The sequence below is a fragment of the Ursus americanus genome, chromosome 2 (assembly GCF_024610735.1).
Source record: "Ursus americanus isolate L20-20 chromosome 2, mUrsAme1.1.p, whole genome shotgun sequence".
NCBI lineage: Eukaryota > Metazoa > Chordata > Mammalia > Carnivora > Ursidae > Ursus > Ursus americanus.
In genome coordinates this window covers 36,723,041-36,737,328 of record NC_142128.1, presented here as the reverse complement: position 1 = coordinate 36,737,328, position 14,288 = coordinate 36,723,041, and the positions used below count along the sequence as shown (strand labels likewise).

Here is a 14,288-nt window from a genome sequence, read left to right as displayed (position 1 = left end):
GTGGAGCCAAAGAGAAGCCTTGAGTTCTGGAAAAGGCTAAAAGAAGCCCTTAGCTTCTCCTTTGAACCCCAGCTCCTGGTCGGATTGGGTTCCCTCCCAGCTGTTGCAGGGTGGCTTGTAAAGGTGTGCCCTCTCCTGGACGGGGCAGGAGATCAACCCTGGGAATTGGGGAGAACCATCGTGGCTCAGGGAGATAATTTCAGAGAGGCGGGTAAATGGAAGGCGCTGGATTCCTATAAGAATCTATATATGAACAGATAATTAGGAGACTAAAGAGTTAGGATGTTACTGCCGTGCCTGGCATGCAGAGGGAAAGTCAGTTTGCGGTGTGGGAGATGGTTCCTCCCCTCTGGATTCAAGTCCATTTGGTTTGTCCCGGTTACTTTCTTCACGGGGCCGCGGCGAAGGGCATGCTGGGATATGTAGTTTTTTGGGCGCCGCAGCTCGTTGCCCTTGGCGGCGAGGGGACTACATATCCCGAGGTGCCTCGAGTCCGGGGGGCGGAGGGCCGCCGTGGCGTCGGGCCGCCGGCCGAGCTGGGGGTTGGGGCTTGGAGACCGAGGTGCCCGCGGCCGTGGGCTAGTGTCCGTGTGGCCTGGTCCGGGCCATGTACGAGTGAGGAAGCCGCCGACGCCCGCGTCCCGGCCCCGGCCCCGGCCCGGCTTGCCGCGCACCATGGGCTCCATCCTGAGCCGCCGCATCGCGGGCGTGGAGGACATCGACATCCAGGCGAACTCGGCCTATCGCTACCCCCCGAAGTCCGGTGAGCGGCCGGCGCGGCCCCTGGCGCGCAGCAGGGCGAGGCCTGGGCCGGAACGCGGGGTGGGCAGGGCGCGCCCGCGCGGTGCGCTCCGAAGAGGGTGCGGTGGGCTCTGCTCGGCCCACGGCCCTCCCTGCGCCTCCCAGCCCGGGGCTCCGCGCGACCTCCACTCAGACCGTGGGTGGGGCTCCGGGCTGCCCGCCCCGTCCCGGCGGGGTGACCTTGGGTCAGTCACTTCGTCCGTGCGCGCCTCAGCTCCCTCGTATGCACGCAAGGGAGACGCATTAGGAAACTCCCAGGGTGGGGGTGAGGTTCGTGGCGTGACGCTGGCGAGGGGTTAGCACGGTGCCCGGAGCTTCGCTTGTGCTTACAAAGTGGTCATTGTCAAAGGGGTTGACATCACGCCATCGTCAGTTTGGACTTTCTTTGGTGGCTTAGTGTGACTACCCGGCCAGTGGTTCTGAACACTCGCCACGCCGTCTGGACAGAAGCTTAAGGTCTCTTGTGACCTCTTGGTGCCTGTGAATGGTGGGTGGGTAGGGGGAGTGGTGCTGGGCCCAAGGAGATTATGATCGATGGGGGAGAAGCTTCGAGTCCTTGCTGGAGAACAGGAAACTGGTTGGAGCAGACCCACCTGGTTCTTTGGTCTCTCTCTCTCTCTCTCTTTTTTTTTTTTTTTTTTGCGGCAAGGAGATCTGAGACACCAGCGAGGAAGTGACTTTCCCAACGTCTCAGAGCTGGATGGAAGCCCCTCTGGGAGCAGGACCACAAATCCGACTCCCAGTCGACTTGTTCCCACTCTGTTTTGCTGCCTCTAAAGAGCGTGACCTGACCCGGAACTTTAGCTTGGGTTCCTCCCTCTCCATCTCCTTATGGGGATCATTTGGCCTCGAAAGAAAAGAAGGACAGAGAATTTGGACATGAGGGGACTTTGAGGTTGGGTCTCCTGATCCTGGCTTCTGAAGAATCTGACCTGATATGGGGGTCTCCTGGACCTCACAGTGGGCCTTGGGACACCCACCAAGCCAGATTTCCTTCCGGTGTAGTCCAGGACCACCCACTGCCACTAGTAGGGAAGCTTGTTAGATGTGCATTTCCCAGGCCCTACCTCAGACCTGCAGGGGCCTAGGAACCTGCATTTAACCCAATTTCTCAGGTGAGTCCGATGTCCACTCAAATTTGAGAACTGCTCTTCCCTGATTTTGGAAGCCCAAGAGGGGGAGTGTCTGGGAAAATAGTGGGGTGGAGACCAGCACAGTTTATGAAACAGTCAGAAGTGGACCGAAGGCACTGTTGTCTGCCTGTGTGCCAGGCACAAGTGCAGGACAGCCCAGCCTGGTGTAGGGATTCCCTGGAGGCCAGTGTGCTGACATCCCCACATCTGATTGAAGCAGTTGTTTGAATTCATCCTCTTCCATCGCTGATGTTCTTCCAGCCTGTGTTTGGCTGAGTGACTCTAGGCAAGTTGCTCTGCCCCCTGGGTCACAGTTTCCTCATCTGTACAATGGGTTGATCCTTGGACAGAACTCAGAACAGTGTCTGGCACTGAAAGTCCTCATAAAATATTAATTGCTATAATGGCTTAAGAAGGAAATTAGGTGGCCACTTCAGACCCTAATAGCAGCTAGCAGTGGCATGGAAGAGATATCAAAGTTTAATGTGGCATTTCCTATATAACCTGGGACTAGTGCACACTTGATGCCCCTTCACTTGAGTGTTTGGACGAAACCACAAATACAAGGCCTTTAATAACACTGGTTTCAGATTCTGTGCAGTAGACCTTGCTAATTATTCAGGATACTCTTTGTCACCAAACCTGGCCTTGGTTTCAGAATCCATTAATAAACACCCTGGTCAGCCACAACTAATCGATTGGGTCTGGCACCCAAGGTGAATGTCATAGGCTACGTTAGAGACCCACAGCAGTGCTCTCCTGGACCTGTCCAGTCCAAAAGCTGTTCTCTCAGCTTTCTTGTCCCTTGGGCTACCTTGCTTGGGGAGGGTCAATCCGAGAAATGACCTTAGCAGTACTTTTGTATGTTTCCCCAAGGGTGGACTGGGGATGCTGGGGGGCTTCAAATGATTTTTATGGGATGGCCCCTTCAAGCACTTGATGAGGAAGTTATCTTTTCAGGTCTCTGTTAATTTTGTTGATAATATCAAGGAGAGAAAAGTGATTAGATGGTAATTTTTTTTAACACATCTATGATACTGTCCAATCCCTTTCAGCTTTATTGAGACATAATCGACATATAACATTTTGCAAGTTTAAGGTGTACACCCTAACGATTTGATACGTGTACAGTGGGGAGATGATTACCACAATATAGGGTGAGTTAACACTCTCATCGCTTCACCTTTTTTTTTTTTTTCCTTTTGTTTTGATGGTGAGAACTTTTAAAATCTGTCCAATTTTCTGTTGCTTGTGGAAATTTCAGCATGTAGTGCAACAGTACCTAGTTCAAATTTAATAACATTTGCTTTGTTTTCATTGTATTTTTTTAATTCATTTTACTTTTTAAGCGGCTTTATTGAGAGATAAATTGTGTGCCATACAACGCATCCATTGTAAACCGTTGACTTTCCCTAGATGTGTAGAACTGTGCAGCTGTCACCACAGTCAGGTTTTAGACATTTCCAGCACCTCCAGTGTTTCCTTGTGCCTGTTTGTAGTCAGTTTGTGCCCCCATCCGATCCCCACCTCATTACCCTGATCTGCTTGCTGTCTTTAAAATGTGCCCTCCCTGGACACTTCATATAAAAGGAATCCACAGCATGTGGTCTCTTTTTGTCTGGCTTCTTGCACTTGGAACAGTCTTTGAAGTTCATCCTTGTTGTAACAGGTGTCTGTACCTTATTGTGCAGATATTGTACATTTTATTTATCAGTTAACATTTGGGTTGTCTCCACTTTTTGGCTGTAATGAATAATGCTGCTATGAACATTGAATGTTCGTGTGGCCCTTTTCAATTCTCTGTAGTATACACCTAGGAGAGGAATTGCTGGGTCATATGGTGACTCTATGTTTGATCTTTGGATGAACTGCCAGACTGCATAGTGGCTGTTTCATTTTACATTCCCATCAGCAGTGTGTGAGGGTTCCAGTGCTCCGCATCCTCATCAACACTTATTATTGTCTACTTTTTTTTTTAATAGGCTGTATGCCTACCGTGGGGCTTGAACTCACAACCCTGAGATCAAGAGCTCTGTGCTCTCCAGACTGAGTCAGCCAGGCGCCCCTATTGTCTACCTTTTTCATTATAACCATCCTTGTGGCTGTGAAGTGGTATCTCATTGTGGTTTTGATTTGCATTTCCCTGATGACTGATGATGTGGAACATCTTTTCACCTGCTTGTTAGCCATTTGTATACTGTGTGTGTGTGAGAGAGAGAAAGAGAGAGAGAGAGCAGCATGAGCACATGTGCCAGACGTCTGTTTTTGTCTTTTGTTCATTTTTTAAAGATTGGATTGTTTGTCTTCTTACTAAGTTGTAACAGTTCCTTATTCTGGGTACAGTGACACAATTCCTTTATCAGCTCTGTGACTTGCTAATATTTTTTCCTAGTCTGTGGCTTGTTTTCATTTTTTTTAATGGTGTCTCTTTTGAGGGTCAAAGGTTTTAAATTTTGGTTGAGCTCAGTTTATCAGTTTTTTTAGTGGCTAATGTTTTTGGAGCTGTATCTAGGAGATCTTTGCCTAAGCCAAGGTCACAAAGGTTTTCTGTGTTCTTTCCTCTGAAGTTTTAGAGTTTCAGCTTGTGCGTTTGGGTCTGTGATCCATTTTGCTCCAGTTTTCGTATGTGCTGCGGAAGCAAGCACTGTGATCCATATTGAGGTGATGTTTTCTGTGTAATTTCAGGTAAAACTATTAGTTCTTTTTTTGCATATGGATATTTAGTTATTTCATTATCATTTGTTGAAAAGACTGTTTTTGTCCCATCAGCTGCCTCTGCATCTTTGCAAAAAATAGGTTCACTATAAATGTGAGGTTTTATTTCTGTACTCCATTGCCCGGATCAGCTGGCCAGTCTTCATCTGAGGGTCAGAGCAGGAGTGAGGACACCATGGCTGAGCCCCTAAGGGGAAGGTGCAGACATGCAGGAGAGGGCCCGGAGTGTCGCAGGTGCCCCCACGGAGTACCTGGCCACGGGCAGCTGCTGCCGCAGTTAAACCTCCTGCTGCGGTTATTACTGTTGATTGCGTGTCTCAGAGCGATGCCCCCCTGCCCTGCCCTGCCCTGGTGTTTGAGGGAGGTCGTGCTGGGACCAAGTCACCCAGGAGAAGTGTCAGAAGGGGAGGCAGTCAGACATGTGACCTGCCAACCCACGCAGGGGAGGGAGGGATGGGGTGATATGCCCCAGACCTAAACCTTTTGTATGTGCATGTGCTTTCAGAGTGCTTTCCCTCCTTTATCTTGTTGGAGCCTTGTGACAGCAAACTTTTGTCCTCTGGTAGAGGAACTGGAAATCAGACTGAGCCTTTTGCCATGCAGCACTTGAGCCTGGTGTACGGTAGGCGCTTAACAAATGCTTGTGCAGTGCGCCCCAGAGGAAACCAACCCCATCTCCCTAGTGTATGGGCTGCATCTTGTCCCTTGGGGTGTCAGGCGGGGGTCTGAGGACTCCTGGGTCTCCTGCCATGTGATGGAGGAGTCCAAGGTGCGTGCAAGACTTCTGGTGTGTGCTGGCAGTCTGGGAACATTTCGTGAGCACTTGTGTCGGGGTTTACCCTTTGCAGAGTAGGGCCTTGCTGACTGATTTCTTTGGCATCTGAAGGAAAGGCCGAGACTGGTGTTCCAGATGAGAGAGGACATTCTCCGTCACCGGGGCATTCTGCGTCTCTGGGCCATCCCTGTTCCAAGAGAGTGAGCTTGTGCTGAGCCCTGTGGCAGTAGGATGGGGGGTGGGGAGAAGGGGGCTCCTCGTGCACACAGGTGCTTCCTTCACCTTGCTGCTCAGAGGCCTGCATCGTCCTCAGCAGCGTGGTGTGGCTCCGCTGGTTCCCGTTCAGCTTCCTCGCGTCACCTGTGCTGTTCACGCATGACAGCTAGTTCCGTGCTTCTCTGCTCATGTTAACTTGGTTTGGGTTTTATCGTTGGAATAGCTGCATAAATAAACTGTATTTTTTGAGCTTCCGTTGTTACACTTCAAGCAAAGACAAAAGCAACAAGAATCTATTAAGTGGGCCGTGGTGGGTGGGCATCTGAGCACCTGTTTCCCTGAAGCAGCTGCTGTTGGCGCCTGGGCCCTAGGGCCGCAGGGAGCCAGGTCTGGCGGGTCTCCCCGATGGAGTGTTGCCTGCCCTCGGGGTTCTGAGAGGCTGGGAGCTGTGTGCTTGTTTCTGAGGTGTGGCGTTGCTTACTTAGGGCACGGCGACTCAGGGGACCTTTCAGAGTTTCTCTGGGGATCGCTGAGAACCCATCACCTTTTGCTGACTTAAAAATAACCTGGCTGTCAGTCAGCCAGCTCCTGCCAGCCTCCCTGCCCTGGGCTTTGTTGGACTTTCCCAGCCGTGGCCAGCCAACTGCACAGGCCCCCTATGGCCTGGCGCTCCAGGTCAAGGAATCCCGAGCCTGTGCTGGTGTGGTCGCAGAGCCAGTGGGCCTTTTATCCCGGCCCGGGGAGGTGGCTGCTGTCCGAGCCCAGGGCCCAGCAGCCCGGGATAAAGGCGGTGTGGGTGCTCATGGGTCTGTGTGTGCATGTGTGTACCTTCTTCCGCACAGTTAGGGTGACCTTTTTTGTGTTTACAACACACCCACCCACAAACATGGAAAGTTGAGGATTAGTTTAGCACATGAGATTGAACTGGGAGCAGTCCTCTGCCCCCCACCCCCAGCTAGTAGAGGTGTGGTGGGAGGAGCACCAGATTCCGAGTCTTGAGGCCCGGGTCTGGCCCTGGTCTGTGGCCTTGAGCCAGGAGCTTGCTCTCCAGCCCCATTTCCCTGACTCACTGGGGTTAACCTCTGGTTTCCCAGGCCTCTTTCCAGTTCTGACTCTGATAGTCCATGTGACTATCAGGGCAGGGTTGGACTACACCCTGCCCTGCCCAACTTTTGTTTTTCAGCGGGCCCAGAAGTTTCCTGGAGGATGTCCTGTACTTCCTGGATGACCTCAGCAGCCAGTGACCGCTGCCGTCTGCCTCTCCTCCCAAACCCAGCGCCACCAGAACCAGACATTTGCATGGGGCACATTCTACGTGGCATTTCCTGTGTGCATTTCTTTTTTTTTTTTTTTAGATTTTATTTATCCATTTGACAGAGATAGAGACAGCCAGCGAGAGAGGGAACACAAGCAGGGGGAGTGGGAGAGGAAGAAGCAGGCTCCCAGCGGAGGAGCCTGATGTGGGGCTTGATCCCAGAACGCCAGGATCACGCCCTGAGCCGAAGGCAGACGCTTAACCGCTGTGCCACCTAGGCGCCCCTCCTGTGTGCATTTCTGTGTGTTTGTGTTGTCACCCAACCTCACGATTCTGTGTTATTCCATAAAATGGTGTCCCATGAAAGGGCGGATGGTGTCACAGGCACCCCCTGCCCCATGCAGCGCCTGATGCGACCTCAGTAAATAACCATGCAGTTGTTCACTTCTGCCAGCTGCCCCTGCGTCTGCCCAGCTCCTCAGAGATGGGGAAACTGGACTCAGCCCCGGCCTGTGCCTGAGGGGATGACCATCCACCAGGATGGGAGTGGGAGGGAGAGGGAGTGAGGCCCACGCCCTCTGCCATGCGCAGAAAAGCGCAGGGTATGGAACAGCGTGGGAGAGGGTCCTGTGCTGTCTAACACGAAATCCGTTTGCTTGCTTAGTCATGGAGCCAGGTGAGGAGGCGCAAGGCTTGAGGAGTGACTGGTGGAACATCTCTACCTCAGTGTCTGAAGGATTTCCTCTGTCCTTTCCTCCTGCCTGATACTGATTCCGGCCCTCTTGCCTGGTCCTACCTGGGTGATCAGCACCCACAGGGCGGGCAGACCGCCGTACTGGCCCCCTCTGTTCTGATAACTGCAGCTTTCTGTCATCCAGACCTCCTGCCCCAGATGATATCCCCGAGTGACCAGACTCCCTGGGTGCCTCTAGGGGGAATCAAAAGAATTGTGTTTGGTTCATGGCTTAAGAAATGTGTGTGTGTATACACACATTTACAGATCTGCCTCGGCTTCTGATGGGACTGTGTGCCTATAAACCCATCGTAAGTTGAAAATGCATTGAATACACCTAACCTACTGAACATTGTGTTGTTGTTTTTAAGATTTTCTTTAAATAAAGAGTGCGAGAGCCCAGCAAGGGGAGCAGCAGAGGGAGAAGCTGGCTCCCCACCGAGCAGAGAGCCCGACGTGGGGCTCCATCCCAGGACCCTGGGATCATGACCTGAGCTAAAGGCAGACACTTTAACTGACTGAGCCACCCAGGCACCCCCTACTGAACATTGTAACTTAGTGTCACCTTCCTTAAATGTGTTCAGAACACTTACATTAGCCTACAGGTAGGCAAAATCATCTAACACAAAGCCTATTATAATAGTGTTTGGTGTCTCATGTAATTTTTGAACACTGTACTGAAAGTGAAACAGAATGGTTGTCTGGGTGCAGAAGGGCGGTGGTGACTGCATTGCTGACTGGGAGCTGGAGCTCCTGCCACTGTCCAGGGTCTAGAGAGAGGATCCTACCGATCCTACCACAGATCGTTAGCCCGGGAAAAGATACACATTCAAAATTTGAAGTATGGGTTCTAATGAATGCCTGTCATTTTTGCGCCATCATAAAATCTAAAACTTGTATGTTGAACCATTGTAAGTCAGGGACTATTTAACATTGAAGTGTAACAGGCATTTAGAAAACGTGCAAAGCATAAGCTTGATGAATGATCACAAAATGAACGTATCGAAGGGATAGAACAGTAGCGGCCCCCCAAGCCCCTTGGTGCCCCTTTCCAGTCCCTGCCTCCCTCCTTCCTGGCAAACCCCTTCCCACTCCACCAGAGGTGATTTTGCCTGTTTCTGAATTTGATATAAATAACTGGCTGCTCTTTGCTCCACGCTCCGTGATGAGAGGCCCTAACGCTGCTCATGGGGGCAGTCGTCGATTTGGTCTCTGCGGTGTTGTATTCCAGTGTGTGTTGAGGCCATTGTCTTCGTCCGTTCATGTGGAGGGGCGTTGAGCAAAGTTCCAGTTTGGGCTCTAATGGAAATGCTGCCACGGACCCTCGGCTGTGACTGCTCTGGCCCATGAGTCAGATTTCCTGGAGCCTGTGTTTTTCCGAATTGTGGTAAAATACACGTAACAGTGACCATTCTATTTTAAGTGTGCAGTTCAGTGACATTAAGTCCTGTCACCTTGTTGTGCAGCCATCCACCGTCATTTCTCTACGACTCTTTCTTTCCCTCTTGCACAACTGGAACCTGAGCCCTGTGCACACTGACTCCCCGTTGCCCCGCGCCCAGCCCCTGGCAGCCGCTACTCTGGGTGTTAGCGACTTCTGACTCCCTGAGTACCCGTCTCTGGTCTGCGTCCATGCCGGACGGTGGGTGCTGGGGCCTCAGGCGTGCACCTTCGGCTTCAGCGGGTTTTGCTGACAGGTTTTTGGAGCTGTTGAGCCGATTCACACTCCCATTCACACTCCCACCGGCAGAGCAGGGCACTGACTGCTGTGCGTTCTCACCCGTGCGGGGAGTGGCAGCTGTGTGTGTGCTGTTGTTTTCTAACTTTAGCCATGGAAATCTCATTGAGTTTTACTTTTCCCTGATGACCAGTGAGGTTGGGCACCTTTTCATATGGAAATTACCATTCATTTCTCTTCCTCTTTTTGTGAGGTGTCTGTTGAAATAATTTGCATATTTTTCATACTGGATTGTTTCCTTTCTCACTGATTTGTAGGAGTTCTTTCCTAAGTGCTTTTTATTACATTTTTAATTCTTCGGAAATTGGCTGTCGCTTTGGTATTTATGGAGACTAGCTTAGGCAGGAGGTGGAATGTACTGGAAGGCTGGTGGGGGTGGGTCTCTGGAACCCGAGGGTGGGGAGCCAAGAAGTGGAAGGCATCTGAGTGCAAAAGCCTCTCGTCCGTCCCCTCTGGACTCAGCATCCTGCTGCTGCAACCTGCCCAAAGCTGACTGCCACCCTTCTCGGGCCCTCAAGGACCAAGTCCTTTGGTCTCTGGTCCAGTCCATGGCAGAGAGAATCCACATCTTGGTCCACCACGGTCAGGTGTCCACCATGGCCAGCCAGCTGTGTCTAGGGGATGGGAGCTGCACGGTTTGGTGGCACCTGGGGCCCACTCCTGTGGGTGGTGGAGGCTGTTTCCAGAAAAGGGAAGGACCCCTTCTCCCAAAAAAAGGTGGCTGCAGCCACTCGCTGTGGAACTCAGTGAACTAGAATCTTTGCTTAAAGTTGTTCTCAGCTCATTGTTCTTCCCTCTGTGATGTTGGGGACTGAGAGCTTTTTGTTTATCAGGGTCCCACTGTGGTCAGGCTTTCACGCTGGAGTGGGGCTGCAGGAAATGTTTATCAGGTGTCTTTTCACCTGTGTGAGGCTCATTTGCATTTCCGGCTCCTTTTATCCCTAGGATTGCCAGAGCTGTCCTTTTCAGTGTCCCTCACTGAGGCCTCCGTGTTGCAGATGGGGACACTGAGACCCACAGAGGTTAGGCTGCACCGGGTCACCTAGGCTGTGTGGAGAAGCGCTGTTCTGTATACACACAGGACCTTGGCCCAGGAGGAATAAGGGAGCAGTGTCATTAGAGGTGGGTGGGACCCCTTCCCAGGCTGTGGGGCCTCCCACCTGGCTGGGAGTTTCACGAGCCTGAAGATGCTTTCCTTTTCTGAAATCACTCTTTGGGATGGTGATGTTTTCATCCCATTGGTCAGGCCCAGCTGGGGCATAGTGGCAGTGGATTTGGGAAGCTGGTAACTGGGAACATCTGACCTGGTCGAGAATGAAAATTTTTGGCGGGTGGAGTCCGTGAACCGTCCCCAGCCATTGCATATGCTGCTCAGCTCTTCCCCTCCCCGCTACTGGGGCTGCTGAGTGGGACGCACGCCCAGTGTCCCAGGACCAGTTGTGTGTCTAATTGGGGGGGGAGGTTGTGCAGTCTTTAGTCACGTCATGGCTTACCTGGCAGGGACATTGTGATTTCTAATAAGTAATAAATATTTAGTTTTCACCTGTTCTGTCACAGAACTCCTAAAACCTTTGGAATTTCCTACCCAATGAGTGGTAGAAGTGATGTCAGTCTTTTTTTTTTTTTCTTTAAGATTTTATGTATTTATTTGACAGAGAGAGACAGTGAGAGAGGGAACACAAGCAAGGGGAGTGTGAGAGGAAGAAGCAGGCTTACGGCCGAGCAGGGAGCCCAGTGTGGTGCTCGATCCCAGGACCCTGGGATCATGACCTGAGCCAAAGGCAGACGCTTAACAGCTGAGCCACCCAAGCGCCCCGAAGTGAAGTCAGTCTTGATACACATAACAGGCCCCTTGCCACCACACCCGAGTTTATGTTAATGAGGAGATTTTGGAAAGCACCTAGGATGGGTCCTGGCTGCCTTTGGAGGCTAGAGATTGAGAGGGTCACCAGCAGCCAGTGATTTAATCAACTATGCCTATGTAACAGCTTTCATACAAACCCAAAAGGGCTGGGTTCAGAGAGCTTATGGGTTGGTGACCACAGCGAGAGGCCAGGAGGTGGAGCCCTCAGAGAGGGCTTGGAAGCACCTGTGCCCTTCCCACGTGCCTTGTCCTGGGCCTCTCCTCCAGCTGGCTGTTCCTGAGTCCTGTCCTTTTATGATAAACTGGAGATCTAGTAAATGAACTGTTATCCTGAGTTTTGTGAGCTGCTCTAGCAAATTAATTGGGTGTCATGGGAATGTCCCGTTTATTTATAGCCAGTTGACAGGTGCCCAACTGGACTGCGGATTGGCACCTGAAGGGAGAGGATGCTGGTGTGGGTCTGAGCCCTTCATCTGGGGATCTGATGCTGTCTCCAGGTGGCTAGTGTTAGGATTGAGCTGGATTTGTAGGCCACCTGGTCAGTGTGCACTGGGAATTGGAGAATTGCTGGGTGGTGTGGGAAGAACATACAGGGGGCTGGTGTAGTGGAGTGTGCAGCTCTGGGGTCAGCACAGACTTTCAGTGAGGACGCCACCTCTGGCTGGTACTATGGCTTGAGCAGGTCACATGACCTCTCCGTGCCTCCCGTTTCCTTGACTGTCAAGTAGTAGTAAGCGTGTCATCCACCCTCCACCTCTGTTCATTCATCTGGTTTTTATCAAGCTCCCGTGTGCAGGCCAGGCTGGTGGTCGCTGGGGTACAGGGTGGTGGACAAACTTGTGTCCCCTGCCTGAGTGTGAACCAGCCAGCAAAGGAAGAAAAACAGTGACCCCACCGTGAAGACAGTGGGGGGGTCAGAGGATTTGCTGTCGAGTGCACAGATGGCTTGCAGGGAGGCCGTAGGAGGCCTTAGCACTGAGTGGCAGGGTGGGAGCAGCCTTTTGGGTCACAGGAAATGGAGAAAGCTCCCAAATCCTGGGAAGCGAGCCAGGAAGGTGGTGCTGGGTGAGGTGGGCAGCACAGAGCAGAGTCAGTAGTTTGCAGGGCAGCGAGTAGGGCCTGGGCCCCCGGTTGAGGCACGGGAGTGTGTGGCTGGGGATGGCATCAGTGTTGCTGGTCTGGAGCATCTGCAGCACAAGGAGGGAGGCTGCGTCACCTAGCACCGATTTTGCATATCTTGCATTACCTACAACCACACAGACCCTCGAGGCTGGAAGGAAGGTGGGCCGCCACTGAGAACTGCAGCAGGCGAGGGCGTCAGGCCTGAGTTCCCACCAGGAGCCGGGGTGCAGGTAGAGGTTCTGAAGGGCTCAGGGGTTGAGTGCAGAGATCCCATTCTGTGTTTTAATCTGATCCCTCCTGGACTGCAAGGAGGTCCCTCAGAGACAGCTTGCCCCCCAACAGCAGCCTGGTCTGAAGAGCCCTGGCTGCAGGCTGCGCCACCTGGGGATGAAGCCACAGAGCTGCCCCCACAGCCCTGGCGGTGACCGTGATGGCTGGGGCCCACCCAGCCAGCTTCTTTCTGCCGTGGGTGTCCCACAGGTTGGTGGGTTTGGTGCACATGCTTCTCAAGGGTCCAGACCTGGGACTTCAGACCCAGCGGATGTGCCCTAGTCCGTCTGCATGGCTGTAGTAGCACTGCAGTCTGGGTGACTTATGAACGACAGACATTGATTTCTCACGGTTCTGGAGGCAGGGAAGTCCAAGGTCAAGGCGCGCGCACATTTGGTGTCTGACGAGAGCCTCCTCCTGTTTCATAGACAGCTGTCTTCTCAGTGCCTCACATGGCTGGGTTAGGAGACTCCAGGGGCCTCTGTTACAAAGGCCCTGATTCCACCCCGCAGAGCACCTCCTCATGCCCTGGTCGCCGCCTGAAGGCCCCAGCAACTAGTGCCACCGCACTGGAGGTGAGGCTTCAGTGTGTGAATTTGGAGGAGACATGAACATTTGATCTGTAGCAGGGCCCCTAGCTTTGGTCTCTCGATGACAGTTAGGATTTGTGAATGAGTACCTAAGGGGGGGAGTGAGTGGAGCAGGTGTCTTCTGGGAGAGCTTTGAGGTCCCACTTTTACTCTTTGCACTGCTCGTCCTGCCTCCTGTGGGATTCTGGGGATTTGGATGTGTGTCATTCTGTGTGTTGGAGAGCTTGTCCGCTGCCTTGCCCCGTAGCAGGGTTACCTCACTTAAATAATTGAGGGTGTTTCCATTTGGGGGTTGAAAGTGATGATGGTGGTCCACCGTGTGTGTACTACCAGACATTTGAAGGTGGAACAGACAGAACAACCCAGAAGCCCGCTTGGCTCGCCCTGTGGCCTGTGATGAGGGGACGGTGCCTTCCCACTGCCACCCCTGTCACTGAAGCAACCTCTGACTGGAGCCTCATGGTTTTGATTTTCCTCGTCTGTAAAAGACGATGAACATGCGGGGTGCCTGGGGGGCTCAGATGCTTAAGCATCTGCCTTCGGCTCAGGTTATGATCGAGTGCCACATCAGGCTTTGTGTTCAGCAGGGAGTCTGCTTCTCCCTCCGCCCCCCTGCTTGTGCTCTCTCTGTCTCTGTCACTCTCTCTCTCAAATGAATAAATAAAATCTTAAAAGAAAAAAAAAGATGATGAACACGTGTGTCCATCCACATGAGACACACGTGTGTGAAGGAAAACCAAGCCATGTGTGGTAACACCGGGAGGCCTCCAGGAGAGGTCCCCTCCCTTGGTCTTTATTTTGGTGGCCGGCCACCTGTTGGTTCTCCAGGTCACCTGGATCCCTGTGAGGAGGGCAGAGTCTGAATCCGTCTGCTACAGAGGAGGTGAACCAGCTGAGTTCCTCTGAGGTCATGTGGTCCTCAAGCGTGTTGGTGCCGCGTAGCCAGGGCTTCGGGGTCAAAATTGTGGCCTCTGGCAGGCCTTCTGAGTGCGGCCTTAAAAGGGTTTTCAGCTGGTCTAATCGGGAAGGCCTTCCCACGTGGCTCATTGTGTGGGAACAGCTGCCATTTGTAGTCT

General features: G+C 52.5%; 1 protein-coding gene across 6 annotated transcripts in view; it reads left to right on the top strand.

The window, feature by feature from the left end:
- Window positions 1–516: 516 nt before the first annotated feature.
- Window positions 517–14,288, top strand: part of MGRN1 (mahogunin ring finger 1) — a 55,457-nt gene continuing 41,685 nt past the window's right edge. For 5 of the 6 annotated variants that reach the window (XM_045784264.2, XM_045784266.2, XM_087870824.1 and 2 more), the window contains exon 1: window positions 517–763. In XM_045784264.2, coding sequence (XP_045640220.2) covers window positions 676–763 — 88 coding nt within the window. In that variant the 5' untranslated portion in view covers window positions 517–675. The remainder of the gene's footprint in view (window positions 764–14,288) is intronic. The other variant, XM_045784265.2, reaches the window with a different exon arrangement.